Genomic DNA, 25,748 nt, shown 5'->3' on the forward strand with positions numbered 1-25,748 from the left:
TCCTTAGGATTAACTCTTGTAACTCCCTCAGTGAGACCTTGGTATTACCTCATGGCACGTTTTGGAGATGTCCTGCAGCAGTGCACTCTTGCAATAACACATTGGGCCAGGTTGTAAACTAGCTTACTTACCGTGGTGTAATAGAAAGCAGGATTTGGTCCATTACCTTTCATTAGCTCTACAGTTAGAAGTTTGTCACTTTCTACCTGGAAAAAGGGGGAAACAGTGAGGAAATGATACAAAACTACTCAAGATAGTTAAGTCCAAAGCAGACTGTGAAGAGTTACAAAGGGATCTCACAAGACTGGGTGACTGGGCAACACAATGGCAGCTGAAATTCAATGTTGATAAATGCAAAGTAATGCACATTGGAAAACATAATCCCAACTATATATACAAAATGATGGGATCTAAATTAGCTGTTACCCCTCAAGAAAGAGCTCTTGGAGTCATTGTGGAGAGTTCTCTGAAAACAACCGCTCAATGTGCAGTGGCAGTCAAAAAAGCTAACAGAATGTTAGGAACCATTAGGAAAGGGATAGATAAAAGACAGAAGATATCACAACGCCACTGTATAAATTCATAGTACACCCACACCTTGAATTCCACATGCAGCTCTGGGTGCCCCATCTCAAAAAAGATATATGGGAATTGGAAAAAGTACAGAGAAGGACAACTAAAATGATTAGCGGAATGGAACAGCTTCTGTATGAGGAGAGATTAAAAAGACTGGGACTGTTCAATTTAGAAAAGAGACAACTAAGGGGGAATATGATAGAAGTCTATAAAATAATGTATGGTGTGGAGAAAGTGAATAAGGAAGTGTTATTTACTCCTCCACATAACAGAAGAACCAGGGGTCATTCAATGAAATTACTAGGCAGCGGGTTTAAAACAAACATAAAGAAGTACTTCTTCACATAATGCATGGTCAGCCTGTGGAACTCATTGCCAGGGATATTGTGAAGGCCAAAAGTATAATGGTTCAAAAAAGAATTTGATAAATTCACGGAGGATACATCCATCAGCTGCTGTTAGCCAAGATGGTTAGGAATGCAACCCCGTGCTCTGGCTGTCCCTGAGGTATGTCTACACATACAGCGCTGCAGCACCACAGCTGTACTGTTATGTCTGCCGACGGGAGAGAGCTCTCCTGTCAGCATAAGAAAACTACCTGCGTGAGCGACATAAGCTATGTAACTTAGCTTTGTACACACAAAAGCTTATGTTAGTGTAACTTATGTTGCTCAGGGGTTGGAATATTCACACTCCTGAGCGACACAAATTTTGCTGACATAGACTGTAGTATAGACATAGCCTAAGCCTCTGACTGCCAAAAGCTGGGACTGGATGACTTAACTTAACTGATATGCTCCAAACTTAACTGATATGCTCCAAACTTAACTGATATGCTCCAAACCTAATCAGTTTTACAGTTGCCAGGACAGGGGGAAGCACAAAAAGAAGAAAAAGAATATAGAGAGAACTTCTCTTTTTGTCGTTGCAGGTATTATGTCAACTGCAGGGTTTGGTCCTTTAAAATGGAACAGAACCCTAGTAAAAGGTTTGGGTGGCGGGCTCAGCTTCCTTCACGCCGAACTCTTTTGCAGATGCCTGTTGTGGGTGCATGGGGGTGCTAAGTATCTCTATAAGGGTTTCATACAGCCTGGCTCACTAGTCCATTTCCAGTGTATGGGCTTTATGAAGTCATGCAAAACCATTTAGGTTTGGCATCAAAAGCTCTGCAGTCTACAAAAGTTATTCATAATTCAACTTGCAGAAGTTGATAGTTTCTGGTAAGTTAGAGAGACAAGGCGGGTAAGGTAATATCTTTTATTGGACCAACTTCTGTTCTTCTTCTGAAGAGCTCTGTGTAAGCTGAGAAGCTTGTCTCTCTCACCAACAGAAGTTGGTCCAATAAAAGATACTACCTTACCCCCCTTGTCTTGGAGAGCATCCATCTCATCTTTCTGATATCCTAGGACCAGCATGGCTACATCAACACAGCAAACGGCTGAATAAGCTAACAGTATACGACTCAAGTAGCAATAAAGAAAGATGAACAAGTAGTGAGACAGGAAGGCACAAGCAGAAATTGTGTTAGGGGCTCAGTGAATAGAATTGGGTGATTTCAGTATGAGAAATCTCTTGGAATTTAGATTTCATGGAGCGTGTGCAGGACAATTGTGAACTAAAAGAATAACATTAGAAACACGATGGCACATTGTACGGAGAGTATCTTCTGTTTTCTAGCAGTTTTTTGTAGAAGCAACACTTTACTATTAATCATTTTCCTTGTGTTATCTTCAGGGAAACTTTATGGTGGCGAAGATTTTTTGGAGGAACGACACAGGCATCGGTATGAGGTAAGGTATTGCTACTGTAGTTTATAGTGTTGAGCATTTATAGCATTGGCAAACCATGAAGTTATTCAATCTGTATGTAGGCAAAACTCCCATTAAAGTCAGTGGGAGTTTTCCTGAATAAGGGTGAAGCAAGGCCTTAAGGGTTTGGTCTAATAGTAGGTACTGTGTAGATGTACTCCAAAGGGTTCTGTGATTTACAGACAGTGTTGCATCTTAGGAGACCTAGCTTAAAGAGTGATACTGGACTTGATCCTCCTGCCAGTGAAGTTAATGGCAAAACTCCTATTGATTTCAATGGGAGCAGGATTAAGCCCTTCAGTTGGATTGCTTCTCAGGTTAGTTGAGCTCAGATATGTCACACAGGTAACAGGCTTGCTCCCCAAGACAAGGTAATAGCAATTTATTGTATGAGCCCCTCCTGCTGGCAGACTTTCAGAGTGATATTTAGAGGAAGCCACACTTATGCTGTGCAGAGTGGAAGACAAGTATCCCAAGGGGAAATGGCTTATGAGAAATGATTTGGTTGGTTACCTGAATAAAGGTGTAAGCCTCCATCTATATCAGTCAAGACAGGAACTCTACGGGAGGTAACCACATTTGCGTGACTCAGAGTAGCAAGTACTAATGGCAAAATAAAAAGAAGAATATTGCCTCCTGGCTGCATTGCTGTGACAGCACTCCTATCTGGCAAATCCTGTTCTGTTCATGCTGCATGCCCTGCAAAAACTACACATTTATTGTACCTACCTGAAAGGGTTAAAAGGCAATACTGGGTCACAGCTGCCTTGCACCCCTAGACCTGCCGAGCGTGCTCTGTCTGAAGAAGCGGGTTAAAAAGAGCTCAGACGCTCAGGCAAAGGGTGGTGGCCAGGCTGTAGGAGAGAGGAATCCTTCTCGGGGAAGCCAGACAGAAGAGTGAGCCTGAGAGGGGGCCACAGAGTGGGTAAGGCCTACAGGCAGAGCCTTCTCCAGCCACCACCCCCTTTGAGAGCCAGCAGCTGACAGAGCCCTGCTCCTTTTGATTTTTCTGTTGTAAGGGGATTGACTGTTTGTTTGGATTATAGCGGCATACTACAAATGGAGGGGATCTATAGATAGGAAGTAGCTCAGGGGAGCAACTGAGACTCACTGAAGAGAGAACACTCCTGGTGTCACTTCCCATAGGGCCTTGGGCTGAGACCCATTAGAGGGGTGGGCCCGGATCCCCCAACTATATCTTCTTAAGGGCCTATACCTTGATGTGGGAGGAAAGCCAAAGGTCCCTGGCTTAAGGTCAGGAAAAGGTATATCTACCGCCCTGACAGAGAGGCAAGGGACCGGAAGTTGGGTACACTAACTACTAGGCTGCTCAGCCCGTGAGCCCCCTAGCACACTCCTCCTTGCCTAATAATCAATAACAGTTATTCTACAGACCACATGATGTAGTAACACTCCTTACTAATAGCAAAATAATGAACATGATATAGTTCACAAATACAAAAGCAAAGAAACAAACAACAAGAACCCCTATATCCAAACCCCACTTAAAATTGCCAAGGTTCTTAGGACAAATAATGCTGAAATCAAGACCACCCAGTATAGGAAATGTGCAGTTACAGGAACACTGACAAGCCACAGAGGGCAGAGTTAAGGCTGGCTGGGTATGAGCTTGGTGACTGAGGTTATGTGTTAATTTGCTTGGGATGTTGATATGTGTTAATTTGCTAGGAATGCCATATATTTGTGAGTATCTGTGGTTCTGTATAGGTGAGAAGGTTCTGTATGAAGTTATTTATTCTATGTTTTGTGAGTCATGGTTTTTATTTGGGCATTATTTGCCTTTAGGACCTCAAGTGATTATGGTTGACTTTATTAAAGAAACATACTTGCTTATTAGCTACATAATACATGTTTTAGAATATTAACCGTGCTTGGTACAAATATACTGTACCGGTAGGAGCCATTTTAGTATTTTGGATGTATTTCACATTTTTTAGAAATCTGCTTAATTTCATATTACTTAAGAACCACCAATTTTACAAATTTCCACTGCAATTTTTAAAAACAAACAAGGAATAATTCTCAGCTCCCCACTTTCATACATACATATCAAAAAAAGTTAAAACTCACCTACCTTTGTTAACTCTAAATAAGTACTACAATGATTTCTACCTGTATTTTTCAATTTTCCAGGTGAACCCAGAGTTGATTGTCTGCTTTGAAGAGAAAGGTTTGAAATTTGTTGGCCATGACACAGAAGGGAGTAGAATGGAGATCATTGAACTGGAAAGTAAGTAGCTCAGTTGTTTGTAACACCTTCTGCATATATTAAATAAGTGAAGACATTATCAGAGTGAGCTGTATGTGAAAACACTACTGACCAGGCACAACTGCATCTAAGCCCAAAATGACTCTCATATCCTATGAGGTCCTATAAGCTGATTGCTCTGTGTTAGGAACCACTGCCCTCCATTTCTCTTCCAGGACAATATGTACAATGCAGTGTCTCCGGGAGTCATGTGGCTCTCTTCCAAAAGGCTGACATCTTAGCTCAACAACTCCTGACCACATGAGAGTACTCAGGTGGCAGAGGCAGGGATAGAATCCAGTTCTTCAAGGCAACATTCAGCTGTCCTAACCATGAGACCAATAAAGCTGGGGTCCTACAGACAGCAGCCTTCTTCATTACACAACCCTGATTCATTCCCAAAGCAGTTCCATCCCTGCACTGAATGAGGCAGGGATCCTAGAATTTGCCTGTTTGTTGGAATGAAAACGTTTCACAGAGATGATTTCCTGCCAGCTTGTCCACCTGACTCCTCAGCAGTCTGATGGGGAGCCAAGAACCAGGGAACCCTGGCTCCCAGGTTTGCGGGTCCTCAATAGCCCACCAGGGCTTCCAGGATCTCCCGGGCTTTGGGGCAGTCCTCAGTCTGCCTTGGAGGCAGGGACTCCAGGGCTTCTATGTTCTGCAGCAGCCTGCCATGCAGACTACACTAGACTCAGGGCTCCATTCCACTGTGTGGATAATTTCAGTATTTTGGGATTGCATTAAGCATCAGAATGAAACCAAATATGAAAATCCTCCACAAAATGGGATCACCTTTTCCTATCCTGCTCTAATGGTATCTATCTCCAGCCAGTGGGCCTTTCCCAGTAAAGTGCCATGTGACCCTGATGCTTACTTATTTTGGTGGGAGCTGAAGGCACTCAGTAGCTTGCAAGATCTGACAGGTTTTTATGCACACTGCATGTACATTCATGTGTATCAGTATATGCACACAAACTATATTGAAACTAAACTACAGTAAACATGAGAGATGAGTCTAAACACACTGTGGTGCATTCTAGTGACTTCATTGTAAATAGGGGAATGAAATCTGAGTGGTTTGTGCTATTATTAGCACTCAGATTTGCATGTGATAGTCCTCATAGCCTTAGTCAGTTTTCCTTTGTCATATTTAATTAAAGAATATTAATATATTTTCCCCTCATTATAGCCATATGAAATTAAAAGATTTAGAAAGTTATTTATGAAACCTTTAGTGCCCAGTGTTCAATCTTTTCCCTTACACAGTAGCTTTATTAATAACTCTCTTCTATTTCCTAGCTTCTACCATTTTCTTTATGCTCTTTGGATTTTAGATCACCCATATTTTATTGGTGTTCAGTTCCATCCGGAATTTTCCTCAAGACCTATGAAGCCCTCACCTCCATACCTTGGTCTCTTGCTTGCAGCAACTGGGACACTCAGTGCATACTTGCAACGTGGATGTAAACTGTCTCCAAGGTAACCTTATTACTTGCTTGTTTGCCTACAGTTTCAGCAGGACTATCCTTTATTGATACAGTAAATCAGGAAGGGAAGGGGAATTTTTTATCTTGATTTTTATTACATTCATGAGAAAAATCCTGGCTCATGATTAGCTGAAAACAGTCATCTGAAGAGCCATCTCTCTCTCTTTTTTCTCCTCAGAGACTAACAATAGTAGGCTCAGAAACAATATGTACTGGGGAAATGCAAATAAATACCTCCTGACTGGCTGCAGTCAGTTCCAGGAAAATGATTTCTCACCTCACAGGAGGTACCTGGCCCTCTAACTTCATCTGTGTTAATGGTTATTTTACAGGGGAAAAGGTCTGCTGGCAACTCACCCAGTTAAGTGAAGTTCTTAACTAGCATATGTGAATGATATAATGAAACGGTGAATGTCAAGGTTATTTTGTTGCAGTGAGTTGTTAATATTGAGCAGGTAGAAAGGGCCCAAAGTGAAACCCCGTCTGAGTATTTCTCGAGTTTGGGGAGGATTTGAGCCCAGGTCAGAATTTTGTGGCTGAGCCCAAACCAAGATCCCAGACCTGTCTCTGTAACCAGGGTAAAGTTTTTGGGACATTTCTTGTTTATAGCAGTATTTTTCAGCCTGTATTAGTTAATTCATATTTGTAAAGTGCTTTAATAATCAAAGATGCCATGTTAATAATAATAATAATAATAATAATAAATAAATTATTAAGAGCATGGGAGGCTGGGGGGAACCCAGGATAAAATGGCAAAGCTTCTCAAAATATAAAAAAAATCTAAGATAATTGGCTCAGTTTAAGGTGCAAAGAAGAACTCTGTAGATCCTGGGAGTAGGGATGAAGAGCAGGGAATGTCAGACTAAGCTAAGAGGGGCAGAAGAAACATTTGCTTGGATGTTTATTTGACTTTTTAGTTGGAATTTTGTAACACCAGAAGGAGACTGAACTTTAAAGGTGACCTAGCTAGAGGGCTGGTCTGCAGAAGCCTAAGACCACTGCAGAACCAGAATGGCAGACAGTAGAGGGTATCAGAGGGGAAGTATCCTTGCGATGCATGTCCTGGCTTGAGGGGATTCTCTGGTGGTGAATTCACACCCTCCCCATTATAAACAGTCGTATCAGTTCAGACCAATGGTCTGTCTAGTCGTGTGCCCTGCCTCTGTCATTGGCCAGCACCAGATGCTTCAGAGGAAGGTGCAAGAGACCTGAAATGGACAATTACAGGAAAACCTATTGGGGAAGTTCCTTCCTAATCCTAATGAGCTAGGGGTAGATTCACAAAGGGGACGTAGGCGTCGCAACACTAGCTCCTAGGTGCCCTGCTTGCTACTAGAATTCGCCTCCCTGATTTAGGCACCCAGGCTCCCTGTGCATTGAATGGGGAGTGTTAGGTGTCTAAGGGATTCTCGGAAGCCAGCAAGCTGAGTGGGAAGCAGCTTATGCTAGTCAGGAGTGAAATGTAGAGGAAAGGAGCAGGTATTTAGGGCCCAGATAGACAAAGGGATTTAGGTACCTAACTCCTATTTTGCTGAGCCTTTGGCCCTTGCCTATGCTTGAGATTCTCAGCCACAAACCTTCTCCTGGAGTGAGGTGCCTAAGCCATGTCCGTTTTTTCTTACAAAAAACGGAGAGATCCTTCCCCGTTATAGCCAATAGTCAGGCTACTCACTCAGGATGTGGGATAGTCAGGTTCCAGTCCCTGCTCCAATGAATATTTAAATACTTATACAAAGTGGAACAGCTTCAACAGGAGCAACTGAAAGAGCCCTGCCCCGGAATAGCCAATAGCCCAGTGGTTAGGACACTCACATGGGATGTAAGGTACCTGGATTCAAGCCCTTGCTCCAAATCAGGCAGAGTGGGAATTCAAATTGGGGTCTCCTATATCCCAGGTAAGCACGCTAACCACTAGACTATTGGGTATTCTAACTATACAGATACACACTCCATTGTTATAAGTCCTAGTGTTTGGGGAATTCTGGACAAAATAAGACACAAAGGGATTGATTTTTTCCACTGTGTAGCGGAGAGAGGAGAAACAGGCCATGGGTTCCCCGATTTTCAGCTGCCCAGCCCTAGTGTAAGTTAGAGGGGGCAGTTTTAATTTCTGTAACTGACATAAGGTCCCTCAGAGATCTTTCACCATTGGAGAATGGGGCACAGTAGAACCTTGCTTTTCCAAACCCCCTCCCCACCCCATCTTCCCTTATGCCAAGAGTGGAGATTTCAGTGGAGTCTCCTCCACTGGCTCTTTTGCCAGTGGAGATTCCTGCTACACAGGAGGAATTCTCCAGGGGGAATCTCCAGCTAGTTTAAATTTGATCGGCATCACAGCAAACTATGTATTTTTGTGAGTTTAAAAGAAAAAGTTGGGAACCCCTGGTATATAATATGTACTACTTGGAGCTGAAGAGAAATTTTTGCCTTGTATCCTCCTAATGAATCGTGAGACTCATGTCTGTTATTATAGCATCATGTTCTGCCCCCGTATTATTCACTGATTATAGAATATAACCTTCTCTCTTATATAACAGCTTCTTAATATCATCACTTTATGTTTTTTTATATCTCATAAACAAAACTGCAGTGTAATAAGTGTTTTATTGCATGCAGCATTCTATGCTGGACATTTAGTAAAGATCACAGATTTCTAATTTAATACTTACATCTCTTAGCTCACTGATAACAGAAAATGGAATAATTTCCTTAGAAAAATAAATATTTAAATCAGTGTGTGAAGTTTTAGTATTTAACATAACATACATGCTTAGCAATAAGTTATTGGTTACCAGACATTTACCCTGGCTTCATCAAGTTAGTTTATCTCTTGCCTTTACAGGAAATACAATTGCCATAGTGATTAAATTTAGCTTGTTCACATCTTCAGAGATGGCCTTTTTCTCAATTTATACATTAAAAAGACATAAAGCTCTGAAGTTGTCTGTCAAAATGTTTACTGTTCTTGTCCCTAAGGAGCACTGCAGGTTAGAATGTTGATCAGCATTTTCCGAACCAAATGAATGGGATATGCTACTATTACTTACTGTCCATATTTTTTAATAAAAACATTAAAAGCAGACTGCTCATTGCTATGACAAGCAGGAAGCAGGTTATATGCAATCTTAACTCTCTGCCCCCTGTGGGAGCTGAGATACATTAGTGTTGTGACACACTGCAGCTTACATTCACGCCCCATCACTGCCTGAACACATCAGGTGATTTCCATAGTAACACGGACAGGCAATCCTCTTCTCTTGGCTGCACCTAGGCACTGCATTGACTGATACATGGTGCATGAGGGGAAAACTGAGGTACAGTACTGGTGACTGTAGAATAAACAGAAGGGGACACCCCACGGCTCTACATGTAAGTGAATTTGGTGCTAATGGAACTCTTGCTTGAGTTCTTGGAGGTGCGGGAAATGAGGATGGATCCATCCTGAAAAAGTCTGCATAAAAAAAACTGCTCCTACATAAGAGTGTTTCTGCTTGCTACAGCTTGGGAACATCTGTACCACAGCTCTTGCCCTAGGTGATATTTCATTTTATAGTAGTTCACTGATACATTTTTAAGGTCAGATTTTGTCCTCAATTACCTCCTGTTCAATCAATCCCAAAAGATAATTTGAACCTTAATATTCACATCCAATAGGAAGGAGAAGATGTAGTAGACGAACATAACAAATGCATTACTGTCAAAAAAAGGCTCTGAGGAAATGTTCTTGGGCAAAGCTAATGGCATCATTTTGTTCCAGGAAGTCTTTACTTTTTTAACAATTACTTAAAGCCATAAAGGGCCTGATTCAATTCTCACTGAGTCCATGAAAGTATTTCCTTTAGGGGAGTTAGATTGGTGCCAAAGTGACCAAGAGAGTCTTCACCACTATTATTTCCAAGGCCCAAAAGGACTGTTCTGAGAGTTGGAGTTGGAAAAGCTATAGGGACACCACCTGCTCTCCTGTTTTCTCCTGGCCATGCCCTCACACTCTGCATTTGCAGAGAAGGGTGGCATAGAAGCTGCTACAGTGGCCCTACACCACCCAGACATGCTGTGGGAATCAGGTGTTGCCAAAGCTGTACAAACCAACTGAAGCAGGGGGTCAGGATCTTGCCCAACTCAGGATACTCAAACTGAAAGAGAACCCACAGAAGGAAATAAAGACACAGTTTTTTCAACAAGGATCACGCTCAGTGGACAAAAGTTTCTTAAAGAAAAAAACATGCTTTATTTGATTTTTCCACCACATTCTTAGCCAACACACTTCAATGAGATTTATATAATGTATTTAATATTAGCAACCCCCAAGAACAACATAGCATTTTGATCTTTATATGTAATATCTGTGCAGCATTTCAGTGGAATTTGAAAGGAAATACAAGTTTGTTCCTAAGAGAAGAGATTACTCTTTGCTGGATAATACAACCCTGAGACGCTGTACACATTTTTTTCACTATAATACATTTCATATGATAGTAAATCTTATAAACTTGACACAGATATTGGTTCATAATGTAAGCAAGCACCTGCTGCCTGGAAAGTTTTAAATCTTTTTTGAAAGCAAGACAAAACTTTTTAGCTTTTTAAAATTAAAGGTATATATGCTGGGTGGAAAAACAGAAGATAGGGCAAGTTTCCTCAAACTAATAAAAATTCCAATGTATATTAGTGCTAACTGAAAATCTAATTGTTTAGTTGGTGTTATCATAACACTGCAGTTAATAACCATACTTGAAAATGCTCTGTATTATACTGTATTAAATACATAACTTTTAATAATGCAAAGTTTTTATTCCATGCTTCCTTGGGCACATTCAGAACGAAGTAAGTACAATGACAATGATGCTGTGATGAAACTGTGTATGTCTGTGTGCATCTGGCATGCTTGAATTGTTAGCAACACTATTCTTCATTATTGCTGGTGCATGTTGTAATATCATTGTTTCCCACATATTAAAATCCGCAGATTGATCATGTAGTTAGTCCTACATGACCTACTCTTTTAACCAGGTTAATTAACCACATACGTGTAACACAAAGAAAGTACAGAAAGGTATAGGTTAAGACTTAGTAAATGTTAAAGCAACCTGAGACTTGGCCTACACTTAAAACATATACTGGCATAGCTATATCCCTCAGGGGTATGGAAAAAACACACTCTAGTGACAGAGTTATGCTGACAAAATCCCCAGTGTAAATGCGGCTATGCTGAAAGAAGAATGCTTCTGTTGGCATAGCTAATGTCATTCGGGGAGGCAGTGTTCCTACACTGGCAGAAAAACTCCTTCTGTTGGCATATTCTGCATCTACACTAGGAAGCTATGCTGGCACAGACTTCTCTCTCCTCCAGGGACATAGTTAGTTACCTTGTTGCAGATTTCCCCTATCAGTGAAAGTTTGAAGTTAAATAAGACAACTTTGCTACCATATACCCTATGGTATGTCTTCCATTATTCCCGCAGTCAAAAAACTTTCCAGATGTTCCCACACCACATGAATTCTGGCCAGAAGCACAGGGAATCTCGTTCCACCCAGCTCCACAGTTTCTGCCATTTGACCAGGTAGTATGCTGGCATCTGGGAGTGCACTCTGCTTGATCAGGGAAATCTGTGGTCCTCTATCCCTCCACCCAGACACTCTTCACCATTAATTTAAACAACCCCAACATGTTCCATGTCTGGCTCTGCAGAGCCAGTCTCACAAAACCAATCTGATAAGACTCCATTGCCTGAGGAACCTTTGTGCTCAGGACAGCAGAAACCACAGGCTGCTGGCTGCCTCCTTGCTGCCAATATAGGACATTTATTTTTCAGGTGTTCAGTGGAATTACACTGATAGCACCTTCTGGACTCCTCTGTTTTTACAGGAGACTTGGGACAATGATTAGAGGAATGGGATTGGGGAGGTGACTGTCCAGCCTCCAAGCAACCTTCTTTCTTCCCTGGGGTAAAATGGGAACCTTGCTTTCCCCCAGGTTTAAATCCCCCTTTCTTTGATTTACTCACAACAGATGTGCCTAGGTTTGCTCAAAGGCATCAGCTAAAGAAGCTATCTCTTCTACATTTTGCACATCTTTGTCCCATAGACACTGTTTCACATCATCTTTACATATGCTTAAGAAATGCTCCTGGGCAACAAGATCAAACATTCCTTCAAAACTTGTAACACCTTTGCCACCCAACCACTTTGCTATCAAATCCTTTATTTGATTTACATATTCCCCATTACTCATGTTAACATCCTTTTAAGATTTCTAAATTTCACCCTATATGTTTCAGGGGTAATTTTAAATTGTTTCAAAAACATTTATTTGAATTTATCATAATTTGAAGCATCCTCCAGCGGCATCTTATTGAAGATACCCAGAGCTTTATCAGTTAACTTTGCACCCAAAGTGGGGATTTTCTGGTCATGAGGGATTTTATGAATTACACACAGCCTCTCAGAGGTTGTGAAGTACTCTGCAATATCACCTGTCTCATTGTATGAAGGACACAATTGTTTCCTTTTGTGGATTTTTGAAAGATAGGACTCAGTGGTGAAGAAGGGTTCTGGTTCTGCTTCTCTAGCAAGTTTCTCTCTCTTTCTTTCTCTTCCATGGCTAGTTTCTGCTTTCTTTCTGCTCCATGGCTAGTTGATTTGGTTCCATAGCCCTTTGATGGGCTGCTTCCTCTCTCTCTTTCCTCTCCTTCATCTCCAGTTCTTTTAGCTTCAAAATTCTTTTATGTTCTTTTTCCTTGTCTTCTTCTGCCTGCAGTCTATACAGTTCCAATTTCACAACTGTTTCACTTGCACTCATCTTTTCTGCTTTTTCCATCCCTATTTCCTTTTCCTGAAATAAGCAAACAGCAAAAAACCAAACTTGTAACTTTTCTTTGTGCTCTCAGCCACTCTTAAATGTCACTTAAAATCTTTACGTGTATGAAGTGTACATTTCACTCAGAACAACAAGCTGTGCATTTCATCCTGCTTGCTGCACCACTGTCACAGCCTGCAATCTGATGCAGCTTGAATCTGGGATACCGCTGAATCTCCTTACCCTTGCAGCCTGGGCTGACCTCCAACCATGCTTCTGCTGATGATACACAGACAGTCCCTCAGGGCCCTGTTATCACCTACACACCCAGCTGAGTCACATGAATACTCTGTCTGAGCAACTCATGTACCCACAATAAAGCAAGGCATCAGCCAATAACCGCACAGTTCCCCAAGCTCTTCACTACAGGAATGCCCCCCAAAATTATACCATTCTGCGCTGGGCAAAGATTGGTTCAGTAAAAGCTCATTAATAAGTCTGCCCCCCCTTTCAATGTGGGGAGAATATGCACCCACCCTCTTAACCTGAGTTGAGAGTGCCCTGAACACTTCATTCAAATGCACACTGGTTAAGATAAAATATTAAACAAATATATTAACTACAGAAAAGTAGATTTAAAATTATTATAAGAGGTAAGTGTGAAGAGACTAGAATTAGTTTCCAAAGAAGTAAAAATAAGATCATAGTCTAAATTCTATATAGTAACAGGATTTGAATCTAGAAATGTCTCACCCTGAGAGATGGTATAAGCAAGCTACAGTTCTTCAGTACACAGACAGAAACTGTTTTTTCTTTGAGTGCTTGCTCGTGTCCATTCCATTGTAGGTGTGTGCATGCCCTCGTGCACGGTTACCGGAACTTTTTCCCCTTTAGCAGTACCCATAGGGCCGGCTTTGGCACCCCCTGGAGCCCCACGTACATGCCGTGGTATAAGAGGCGCTACCAGCCCTATGCCCCCTCAGTTCCTTCTTTCCGCCTGTGACGGTTGCTGGAACTGCCTTGGCTTGCAATCACAAGTGCTCATTCCATTTTGTTCTGACATTAATTGATGGTTTTGTTTAACTTAGTTAGATAGATTAGGCCTTAAGTGTTCTTAATAGTGGGCTGGGACTTTGCTGGGAGTGGGGCATGCCAAGCCGTGTGCCTCCTGCAGGAAGGCCTTTCTGCTGAGTGACCCCCCATGATAGTTGCCTAAAGTGCCTGGGGGAAGCTCACCGCAAGGACAAGTGTAAGATTTGAAAAGCTGTCAGGCCTCGGACTCAAAAGAACAGAGAGATCCACTTGAAAGCCTTACTAATGGAGGTGGCTCTCCGACCAGCCTCCGAACCAACCCGCTCTGCTTCGGTACTGAGTGTGGTATTGGTAAAGAGTGCGCTGTGGGCACCAGCTCCGCCTCGTCACCAGCCTTCTTCCTCTCCATCGAGGCAGAAGCAGCGCAAGCAACGTATGGAGCGGAGTTACTCTCCTGCACTGAAGAGAGTGGGGTTGAGCGTGGTGCCACACCCCAGCCAGACTATGGAGGCTCGCTCGTCATCACAGGAGCCTGTGTCTCCAACTAGAGAGCCACCCCTGACTCCTGGCATCTCTGCACCTGCTGTCACCATTGATACCGGAGGTGTTTCAGGAGACACGGACCTTGTTGGCCTTGCCCATGCCCCCACCCCAGCCTCTGCCAAGAGAGAAGGGGCTAGTGTCGCAGGGGAAGCCCACATTTGGACCCCCTGATTGGCTCAGGTGATCCCTGGAGTGGGGAACGAGATCTCCAATGACCCGGTCGCCCCGGGTTGAGGGGTCAGCTTGGTGCCGCTCCCCTAGAAGTCGCTCCAAGTCATGGTCACCGGAGCACCACACATCGGCGGTGCAAGGAGCGAGGTTGCCCTCCCAGCACTGGTCATGATCCCTGACAGCAGGTGAAGTTTGTGCTAGGAGGCAGTGCTCATTGGGGTAGCCTGCAGGAAGCTGCTCCCCAGAGAAAAGTCAGCATCGCTCCCTGAAACTGAGGAGTTCGCCTGCATTGATGCAGCACAGAACCCGGTCACCAGAGGCTTACTTGTCTCCGAGAGGGAAGCGGCGTGCAAGTCATCTGTGCCCAGGCGACGCTCTGGGCGTTCCAACTCGCAGTCAGAGCATGATTCCCTGCATCAGCACCGGTCATGGCAACAACGCTGGGTATCGTTGTCATTGCGATCAGTGACGCCGAGAGGCCGTTCTGTGCGCTGGAGCACCCATAGATTGGGTCACTGCTCCCCTGTCACTGTGCACTGTGCAGTGGGAACCTTCGAGGCAGCCCTACCTTGGTCATCTGACAGTGAGTCGGGGTCCACTCGAGAGGACAAGTACTGGGCGAGCTGCTGCCACCAACAAAAGGTGATGGAGCACCCTTTGGCTCAGGCAGCCCTGGGATGGCCTTAGGGCCAGTGGCCTCCCCAGTGGTCGTATTGGGGACCCTGGGGCTTTCCCATCAAACCAGGCTTGCAGTCGTTTAGGTCGTCTGGGATACAGTCTGCACCGCTGACTGCAGACAAGGGCCATCGTTCGGTTTACGATGACGAGTCGAACCCGCAGGAAGGGACCTCTGTTGGGGCCCCTCGTCAGTGGGTAGGGATGCCACCACCCACACCCCTCCAGTCCTCCTCCTCTTCCCCGGATGAGGCAGTTAACCAGGGCTACTCAGCACCCCTGGATGATTTCAGGGCGTATCAGGAACTACTCAAAAGGATGGCTTCCAACTTGGGGTTGGAGGCGGAGGAGCGGAAGGAGGCGTCAGACAGCCTCCTTAATGTCTTGGCAGTGGCTGCCCCAGCCCTGGTTGCCCTCCCTGTGCATGAGGGGGTATTGAAAATAGTAAAGGCCCTTTTATAGACTCCTTCATCAGTGGCCCCAACCTCCAAGGGGGCCGAGAAAAAGTACTATGTCCCGGCAAAAGAGTTCGAGTATCTCTTCACCCACCCCATCCCGGATACCCTAGTGGTTGATGCAGCCAACCAATGGGACAGGCAGGGATGGCCTGGCTCCGTGCCAAAAAACAAGGTTAACAAGAAGCTGGACCTGTTTGGGAGAAAGATTTATTCAATGGCAAGCCTGCAATTTCGAACTGCCAATCAGCAGGCTCTCCTGGGCAGGTACAGTTTCAATCTCTGGGACTCGCTAAAGCACTTTGCAAACGCTTTGCCCCAGAACCATGCGCTGGACTTTAGTACCATCCTGGAGGAGGGTATCACGGTGGCCAGAGAGGCGTTACAGGCATCTTCGGACGCAGCAGACTCGGCGGGCAGAACCATGACTTCCGCCATCTGCATGCGCAGGTGCTCGTGACTGCAATCCGCGTGGAAGTCCAACAGTCCATCCAACAGTCCATCCATCCTCGTGGAAGTCCAACCCAGGAAGTCCAACAGTCCATCCAGGACCTCCCCTTTGGTGGATTGGCCTTGTTTTCGAACCAGATGGATGCAAAGTTGCATGGTCTGAAAGGCTTGAGGGCCACACTCTGCTCCTTGGGTCTCTATATGCCCCAGACCTTTAGGCACTAGTTCCATCCTCGGGTCCAGCAACAGCAGAGGTACCGCCCCAGTGATTCACTCCCTACAGGCAGAGGGATGGAAATAGGGGATCAAGGAGACGTCAACCAACACCGGGGTCCTCCTCAGCCCCCCCAGCAAGCATCATGTAAATGATCTGGCAATCAAAGGAGACAGTTTTGAAGGTGCGCCCAAGAGTGGCGTATCAGTTTGTTCTCTGGATCTCTCCTGTCCCTTTTTGAACTGCCTAGCTCCCTTCCTGTCAGAATGGGCCAAGGTCACTTTGGACCGCTGGGTCCTTGGCATATTTTAGGCAGGCTATGCCCTCCAGTTTGCTTCTATCCCTCCCAACAACCCTCCAAGCCTGTCCCTCTGCAGGGACCCTCTCATGAGCAACTCCTCATTCAAGAGGTAGAGACCCTTCTCAGCCTGGGGGCCATAGAGACGGTTCCACCAGATATGAGGGGAAAAGGGTTTTACTCAAAGTACTTCCTCATCCCCAAAGCAAAAGGGGGTCTAAGGCCTATTCTAGACCTGCATCGTCTCAACAAATTTCTCAAGAAGTTGAAATTTCACATAGTGTCCCTTGCCTGCATCATCCCCTCCCTGGATCCAGGAGACTGGTATGCTGCCCTCGATCTGAAGGACATACATTTCCACATTTCTATCTTCCCCAGCCACAGATGTTTCCTCCGTTTCGTGGTAGCTGGTTCACACTACCAGTTTACAGCACTGCCCTTTGGCTTTTCATCAGCCCCGAGGGTGTTTACAAAATGTATGGTGGTGGTGGCGGCTCACCTGAGGCACAGAGGGATCCAAATTTTCCCTTACCTGGATGACTGGCTAATCAGTGGCAGATCCAGGGCACAGGTTCAGAGCAGTATAGATCTGACATGCGCCATCTGCTGCCGGCTGGGCCTGCTAATAAATGAGCAGAAGTCCACATTAACCCCAGTGCAGCAAACAGAGTTCTTTGGGACAGTCCTGGACACTTCCCAAGCCAGAGCTTTCCTGCCCCAGTGACGATTTGAGACGATGTCAGCCATCATTGCTTGCCTGCATCTCTGCCCGACGACAATAGCCAGGCATTGTCTGCAGCTGTTAGGCCACATGGCAGCCTGCACTTACGTGGTGAGGCTGGCTGGCCTAAGATTCAGACCACCTCAGTTGTGGTTAGCCTCAATTTATGCCCTGAGCAGACATTCCCTGGACTGGGTGTCACAGTTCCCCCTCACATCCTGGCCACACTAGACTGGTGGCGAAGCCCCCGGGAAGTGTTGAAGGGTGTACCGTTCGAAGAGCTAGTCCCCTCGGTTACCCTGGTAGCAGACGCCTCAGACTTAGGGTGGAGGGCCCATATCAACTCCAACCTCGGCATACAAGGGGTCTGGTTGAGGGAGGAGAGGTGCATGCACATCAGTGTGAGAGAGTTACGGGCGATTCGACTAGCATGCAAAGTTGCAGTCAAGGTGGTGCAGGTACTGACAGACAGTACAGCGGCCATGTATTACATCAACAGACGGGGTGGAGCCCACTCCTCAGCCCTCTGCAAGGAGGCCATTTGTCTGTGGGACCTGGCGGTGAGGCACAATTTTCACATAATAGCCTCTGACCTCCCGGGAGTGAGGAACAACGAGGCGGACTGCCTCCACAGGCCGTTCTTACCTGGCCATGACTGGTCACTGCATCCAGGTGTGGGCTATATGATTTTCCAACAGTGGGGCTATCTCCAGGTGGACCTGTTCGCATCAACATGGAACAAGAAGTGCCAGCAGTTCTGCTCCCTCTGCTGTCTGAAGGCCGGGTCGCTCTCTGACGCCTTTCTGCTGCAGTGGGAGCCTCATGTATGCTTTCCCACCCATTCCTCTCCATCACAAAGTCCTGCTGAAAGTCAAGAGGGACAAAGCGAACATTATCTTAGTTGCGCTAGCCTGGCTGCGCCAGCACTGGTTCAGCATGCTGCTGGACCTGTTGATAGCCCCACTGGAGCTTCCAAGATGGCACGATCTCCTGTCCCAGAATCACGGTCACTTGCTGCACCTGGACCTGGACTCCCTACATCTCATGGCGTGGAGACTCCATGGCTGAGCGCAGACGAGCAAGCCTGTTTGGCGCAAGTCCAGCAAATTCTGCTGGGTAGCAGAAAACCTTCCACGCAGGTCGTATATCGTGCTAAATGGAAGCGATTTACCTGTTTGGTGGAGTCTCAGGAGATCTCGCCAGAGTTGTCGCCGATACAGGCGATAATGGAGTACTTGTTGCAACTAAAACTCCAGAGGCCAGCTGTGGTCTCCCGGAAGGTCCACCGAGCAGCTATATCAGCGTTTCACCAGCCTTTGGAAGGGAGATCAGTTTTTTCCCAGCCCATAATGATTAGCTTCCTGAAGGGGGTAGAGAGGCTCTGTCTGCAGGTCCGTGACCCGGTGCCTCCCTGGGATCTCAACCTGATCCTTTCGTGGCTCACGGGGCCCCCCTTTGAGCCCATGGCTCATGCCCTTTGCTGCTGTCATGGAAGGTGGCATTTCTGGTGGCCATTACCTCGGCAAGGAGGGTCTCCGAGATTAGGGCGCTGACCTCGGAGCCCCAATATACTGTGTTTTATAAAGACAAGGTTCAACTGAGGCCACACCCGGCTTTCCTGCTTAAGGTGGTTTCCCAATTTCATTATAACCAAGACATTTTTCTCCCTGTGTTTTTTCCCAAACCACATGGTTCGGAGGAGGAGAGAAGGTGGCACATGCTAGATGGGCATTAGCATTCTACATCAAATGCATGAGACTATTCTGGAGATCTACACAACCCTTCATTGCGGTGGCTGATCGGATGAAAGGCTTACCTGTTTCTGCCCAGTGCATCTCATCCTGGATAACTTCCTGCATCAAGTTCTGCTATGAGCAAGCGAAGGTGCCACTTCTGGGAATGATTACAGCCCACTCAAGCAGAGCTCAAGCTTCCTCTACAGCCTTCCTAGGGAGAGTGCCTGTGCAAGACATCTGCAGGGCTGCCACCTGGTCATCTGTACACACCTTAACATCCCACTACACCATCGTCCAGCAGGCACGGGATGATGTGGGCTTTGGCAGAGCGATGCTGCAGGCAGCTCATCTGTAAGTCCAGCCCACCTCCAAGGTGTTGCTTGTGAGTCACCTACAGTGGAATGGACACGAGTGAGCACTTGAAGAAGAAAACAAGGTTACTTACCTTGTAACTGTTGTTCTTCGAGATGTGTTGCTCATGTCCATTCCATGACCCAACCTCCAGTCCTTGCTGCTGGAGTTGTGGCAAGAAGGAACTGAGGGGGTGTAGGTCCGGCAGCGCCTCATATACCATGGCATGTGCGCGGGGCTCCAAGGGGCGCTGGAGCTGGCCCTATAGGTACTGCTAAAGGGAAAAAAGTTCCAGTAACTGTGCAAGAGGGCAAGCACACACCCATGGAATGGACATGAGCAACACATCTCGAAAAATAACAGTTACAAGGTAAGTAACCGTCTTTTTCCCCACCTGGGACTACCCCTCCCCCAATCCAAAATTCTTTGTCTTCACCATGTTTCTTCAGGTGTTGAGCAAGGGAGAGAAAGAAGCCAAGCGATGATGTCACGCCCCTTCTTTTATAGTCTGTTCCAGCTTACTGGAACAATTGATGCGATAGACTGTGCAAGGAGCTGTCCAGCTGAACTCTTCTGAAGAGAGTGCAGTCTCTTTAATCAAGACGGCTGTAGCCTGTTTGAAGTTTCTTCAGCTGATCACTGTCCTGTTTTCACATTATTCACCATTTCCTTGTTCTGTTCACTGATAAATGATCACTAGCACACTAGTTTCTATCCTCTAGAAAAGAATGTATCTTTATACATGAAGATGAAGAGGAAAGCTGTTAGGATGTTAGTAGTGCATTGGTAATGATCTTATTCAGAGGATATGACTGTGAAATAGCAGAATTTTAGTTTAAATATCAGTTTAAGTAAGTTTTTTTTTTTGGTCAAGTCAAATAAATAAAATTGGGCCTTTAATTACAGCTGTCTAGAAAATGGAAATCCCTTCCCATGAAAAATGTCATGTTTTTGAAGAGGGTAATCCCAAACTGGGAGAAAAACAGCAAACAAACAAACAAACAAAAACATGATTTTTTTATTGGGAAGGGATTTCAAGAAAAGTTCTGGTTCAGGAGAACTAAAATGGAATTGTTTGGCTCCCAGATGTCCTCCTGGAAGGCTGTGGTCAGTGTCACAGAAAGTGACTTTGTGAAAGGGGCATTTTTTGTTAGACAAACATTCGATGGAAAATTCCCAGCCTGCTCTACTTTATATTTTTCTCAGTGTGAAAATAAAGACTGTACATTAGAAAATTCCTTTCCTCGTCTGATGCTGAGCACTTGCTGCTCTCAGTGACATCAATGAAGGTTGCAGTCACTCAGCACTCCTCAGGCTCAAGGTGTAATATGTTACGACACAGTAACCAAACAAAAGAACAATATATTATCAGTATGGAGTACTAGTTATCATCAGTTACTCAGACCTCAGTTTAAAAAAGCACTTAAGCACATGCTTAAGTCCATTCCTGTTTAGAAAAACAAATTAGAATGGCGTTAAAGTCAAGCCGGTGCTTAAGTGCTTTTCTGGATAGGGAGGCTTTCCTCAAGTGGGACTTTAGGTTTGGAGGCTTGAGACAAAGTAATTATTTCTTCTACACCATTCATACAATCTATTCCTTTCTGATAGTGATAGCTACAGTGACCTCAGTGATGACAGTTCTCCAGAAAAAGAATCTCCTGATTCAGAAACAACCTGAAACCCGCTGCATGAGAGCAGAGAACTGAAGAACGCTACTCAGGTGAATAGGGTCATTTTGATGCTTCTTTACAACATTTATTTTTTCTTGACTTACTGCAAGAGACAAAGTTATCTCGGTTCTCCCTCTCACTTCAGATCCTCTAAAAGCTTATCTTCTTTCCCTTGTCTGCAACATTTAATTTATCACCCCTTCTGTTGCTTAACTTTGTAATTGTATTATTAAAGTCTGCAGTGTGTTTTGGGTACAGTTTGTGTGAAAGATGCTGTACAAAATCAAGTTCTGTTACTGTTTCAAAAGCTATTCTTTATAATTATACTTTTGTAATCTTTCCAAAAAATGTTTTCTTTACTTTACTTTAGTATGCAACTCAAAATGACTTTGATTTCATCGTGTTGACTTGATTTTGTTTTTACCCCTCTGAACCATTCTTTGATCTTGAACAAGTTACTTTGGGTGGGATTCACACAGTAGAATTAGTTACCTAAGTCCAATATTTTGACACCGCTGTAGTGCACAAAGCCCTTGCTTAGCTGCTGCCTAACCCTGTAGGTACCTAGAGTCTCTTGTGGCTAAGTTTCCACTGCTGAAGTCCCCAAGGTGCCTACATTTCAGCAGTTGAGCATAATGCACACTTAACCCCCCAAAAGTTTAATGATCTACTTAACCCTCAGAAAGATTAATGAACTACTGTCGTGCCAGCAGAGCCTGACTGGGTAGGTATGCTCAGAGCACAAATAAACCAAGCCAAAACAGGAGGAGGTGGTAGAGTAACCCCTCCCCCCCAACAACTTTTAGATCAGTAGTTAAAGCACTTACACAGGTTCAATTCCCACTTTTGCCTGATGTGGAGAAGTGATTTGAACTTGGGTCACATACTCGTGGGGGGAGGAGAAGGGTGCCCTAGCCCCTGGGCTATGGCATATGCCTGGGTAGCTGTTTCTCAGTCTCTTCTGTTGAAACTGTTCCACTGTTTCTAAATAATTAAATAGACATTGGAGTAGGCAGACAGAAACCTGCGTCTCCCACCTCCTGAGTGAGTGGCCTGTATGATCACTGGGCTGTGGTCATTCTCACTCTGTCTTTGGCCCAGTGCAGATCTAAGTATTTATACATAGTGGAGCAGCATCACTGGGAGAGATTGAGAGAGCCCTGCCCCAGCATATCCTAGAGCTCAGTAGCTAAGGCTCTCTCCTGGGAGGCAGAAGATCCATATTCAAATCCTTTTGCCACATCAGGCAGAGAGGGGAGCTGAACCTGGGTTTTCCCCATGCTGGCTATACTCTCTAACCAGTGGGATAAAAGTTTTAAAGGAGTGGTGCCTGAGGCCACCCTCATTTTTCTTGAAAATGGCTGACCGAGCTTAGGCAGTTGAAATGGACATCTCCCTCCATCCTGGAGTTAGGAGAGGGGCAGGGCTTAAACCCATTCCTTGTTGTCTAGCTTAGACCACTGCCTGCTCAGTGTGATGGCTTTTGTGAATTCCATTCTTAGGTGCCAGCACCCACCACGCATTGTGTTGGGAGTCTGGGCACTTAACTCAGGGCTGTGAATTCCACTAGGTGGCAGGGTGCCTAAGCCCCCTTGTGAATCCCACCCTTCATCTTGCTATACCTCAGTTCCTTATCTGTAAAATGGGGATAATGATACTTCTCTACCTCACATGGATGGTAAGGATTAATCTGTATGGGGATCTCAAATGCGATGGTGATGAGCATCTTAAAAAAGTCAGTAAAGAAAGAAAACACTTCTCACCCTGCCTTCTGCTCAGGCTGCAAGAGCAATACTGTGACTGTGTGTGTCTATAAGTGACAACAAATTTATCAGATCCACTTTAGCTTTGACTATGAGTTTCCCAACAGAGTGCATGAGGGCAAATCCTAACATGCCATTAATTTAGTTTCAGTTGCTGTGCAGAATTGTGACTCTTCAGAAGCAAATTGCTTTCATAAATTTATTTTTTGTGATGCTTTAAGCTTCTTTGCTAGTAGTGTTTCAGACTTAAAAATCTATATTTTTAGTTTTATTTCTCACCAGCAGGTGCTAATTACATTCTGTAGAATTACGCTAGATGAGCAAATAGCACACAGCTTTACTTATCGGCATAATCAAATTATAAAAGTGATCATTAGCTTCATTCAATATTAGGATTTTAAAAGGGGCATGATTTCTACTAATCAAGGGTGGATACACATGTAGACGATATTTGCTTTGGATCATTAACACGCTGTTGAATCTAGATAAACTTTACCCACTTGGAGTTTCTACTGTAAAATTATTTTTAAGTCCATCATCAGATGCACTGGGTACATGGACATTAAGGGATGTGCCAAGTATAAAAATGCTAAATGGATATGTAGACATGGTTTGTATACACACTAATTCTTGCCTTTTTTTTTTTTTTTTTTTAGAAAGACAAAACAAATTTGAATGGAAGGAAATTCACATGTTAATTGGTTGCACCATTTTTGTACAGTCTTGTTTTATCATATGTGATATAAATAACCTATAAAACTTTAATGCTATTACTGAAACTTAACTTCCTCACAAAATCATTTCCCTCCCTGCTATGGATGCCAGTTGTTTTCCAGTTGTACAAAAGTAGTTCTCCAGGTAAATGTTGTTTGTTTAAAAATGAGACAAAGGACCATCAGATCTTAGTTGTCAGTCATAATAATTGATCATGTCTTATGACAGTTGAATGATCTCAGATGGAACTGCATTAGTTCTTTATCTGTTGAAATCTTGATTTGCAGGAAGATTTGGGTTTATTTTTTAAATAAAATAATACACAGGAAAAAATGCTTAAAACAGTAAAATGTATTTTTGTGTGTGCACAAAGGTAGGAATGAACTGAAAAACAAAGTTAGTCAATCTTATATGGGAGCAGTGAAGAATCATTTCAATGTTAAGCTTGTTGAATAAATGTTACTCCTTTGCTGTTAACATACAAACAAGGTATTATGTTGATCTATTGTAGTTTTCATGGAGTTCAATAACTGATGTTGAATATACATGCTTTTTCTTGCCTCTGCAAATGCAGTGTCACCATACAACTATTACAATTTGTCTGCTTCTTGCTTTCACCCTGAACAGTAATATTTTGGAAAAGATGATACTACTGAACATAAATACTAACCTACTATATTCTAAATGGGATAGTAGAAGATTTGAGTTTATTAGATGCCCAAGAGTATTTAAACACATGGATACACAATAAAATATTATGTGGTCAGCTGTAAACAAAACCCTAATGCACAGAATTGAAGAAGGCTGAATCCTGAGGTCCAGCTGAATTGCACATAGCATATGTCAGGAAATGGGTACAAAGATGGATTAAAACTGATCTTCACATGGCTCTGATTCAGAGGCCATTCTGTGTAGAGCTGATTCCCCTGTGCGCCATTAGAGCAGCCAACAGGATATTTTAATTTATGACAGTTGCAAATAACCCAGAGCTACTGAAACAGCAGCCAGTAATTAGTGTCTCATAGGGGTGTCTTGGCCACACACTACCTTGCTTACTATGTGAGCAGCACACGGGCAACAGATGATCCCCTGGTGAGTCCACCAGGGCCAGTTAGGATGTCTCTAGGGCCAGATTCCAGCCGTTGTATGGCTAATAGTGTGGATTGGCGCGCTAATAGCCAATAATAGCCCAAATATCAAATAATACCTTTGTAAAAAAAACCAAAAAAACAAACAAAAAAACCCTGAAATGAGATCCTCAAACTTCAGAATTTAATTTTATAAATTAAAAGCTTACTTTTTACCCAAGCACACCGGCAAGTGGCAGCTTGTATCTGAACAGTCATCTAAAAAAAGTGACTTGCCTCTTAAATAACTTTGTAATATTTAATTTGTAAGTATGAGGTTTTTTTAATTTGATTTTCTTAAAATTGCTTTAGAAAAGCCCAGTTTCTGCAGCCAAAGTATCTGTTCATTAAGAGAAAGCCCGATGATAAAATAAGCTCCTAATATGTCATTGGTTTGGGGTGATTTGCAAATGTGTGCCTTGGAAATAATAGGTATTGTCAGAGTTGATATTGCTACGTCTCTGTGATCTAGAACATGTTGTTTAAAACTTTAAAATGTATTTTAAAATTAAATTATGTTATATGAAAATGTTTATGCAGTGTGCTGAATTATGTCCAGAATATAGTGTATGTTGTTTGTGTCCCAGGAAAGCATTGAGATAGGCAGTATGTACAGAGGTTGTCTGAATGCAATATTGTCTATCAATGCAGCTATTTCCTATCAATCTATAAATGTATTCCTAACTCATAAAAAAAATTAATGGCTTATGACAATATCCCAGGAGCTAGTTTTCCCACTCAGAAAATTGGGATAATACCTAAGACACAGAGAAGTTGTGATTTTGTTTAAAAAAAAAAAAAAAAAAAGTTGAGGAAGCTAGTGACAGAGCTGAGAACAGCAGTTAGATCACCCAGCTGTCTAATCTGGTCCCCTCCCCCCTCCAGACTG

The 25,748-nt window shown here is 43.9% G+C and overlaps 1 protein-coding gene across 5 annotated transcripts in view; it reads left to right on the forward strand.

The window, feature by feature from the left end:
- The window catches only part of CTPS2 (CTP synthase 2), a 131,911-nt gene extending 106,519 nt beyond the window's left edge, over positions 1-25,392 (forward strand). For all 5 annotated transcript variants that reach the window (XM_067566101.1, XM_067566102.1, XM_067566099.1 and 2 more), the window contains 5 exons: positions 2,311-2,366; positions 4,539-4,635; positions 5,991-6,135; positions 21,194-21,305; positions 23,675-25,392. In XM_067566101.1, the coding sequence (XP_067422202.1) occupies positions 2,311-2,366; positions 4,539-4,635; positions 5,991-6,135; positions 21,194-21,263 (368 nt within the window). In that variant the 3' untranslated portion in view covers positions 21,264-21,305; positions 23,675-25,392. The remainder of the gene's footprint in view (positions 1-2,310; positions 2,367-4,538; positions 4,636-5,990; positions 6,136-21,193; positions 21,306-23,674) is intronic.
- The last annotated feature ends 356 nt before the right edge of the window (positions 25,393-25,748 follow it).

Source organism: Emydura macquarii, unplaced genomic scaffold, assembly GCF_026122565.2.
Source record: "Emydura macquarii macquarii isolate MOO-44397 ecotype Brisbane River unplaced genomic scaffold, CSIRO-AGI_Emac_v2 contig_2734, whole genome shotgun sequence".
Lineage (NCBI taxonomy): Eukaryota > Metazoa > Chordata > Testudines > Chelidae > Emydura > Emydura macquarii.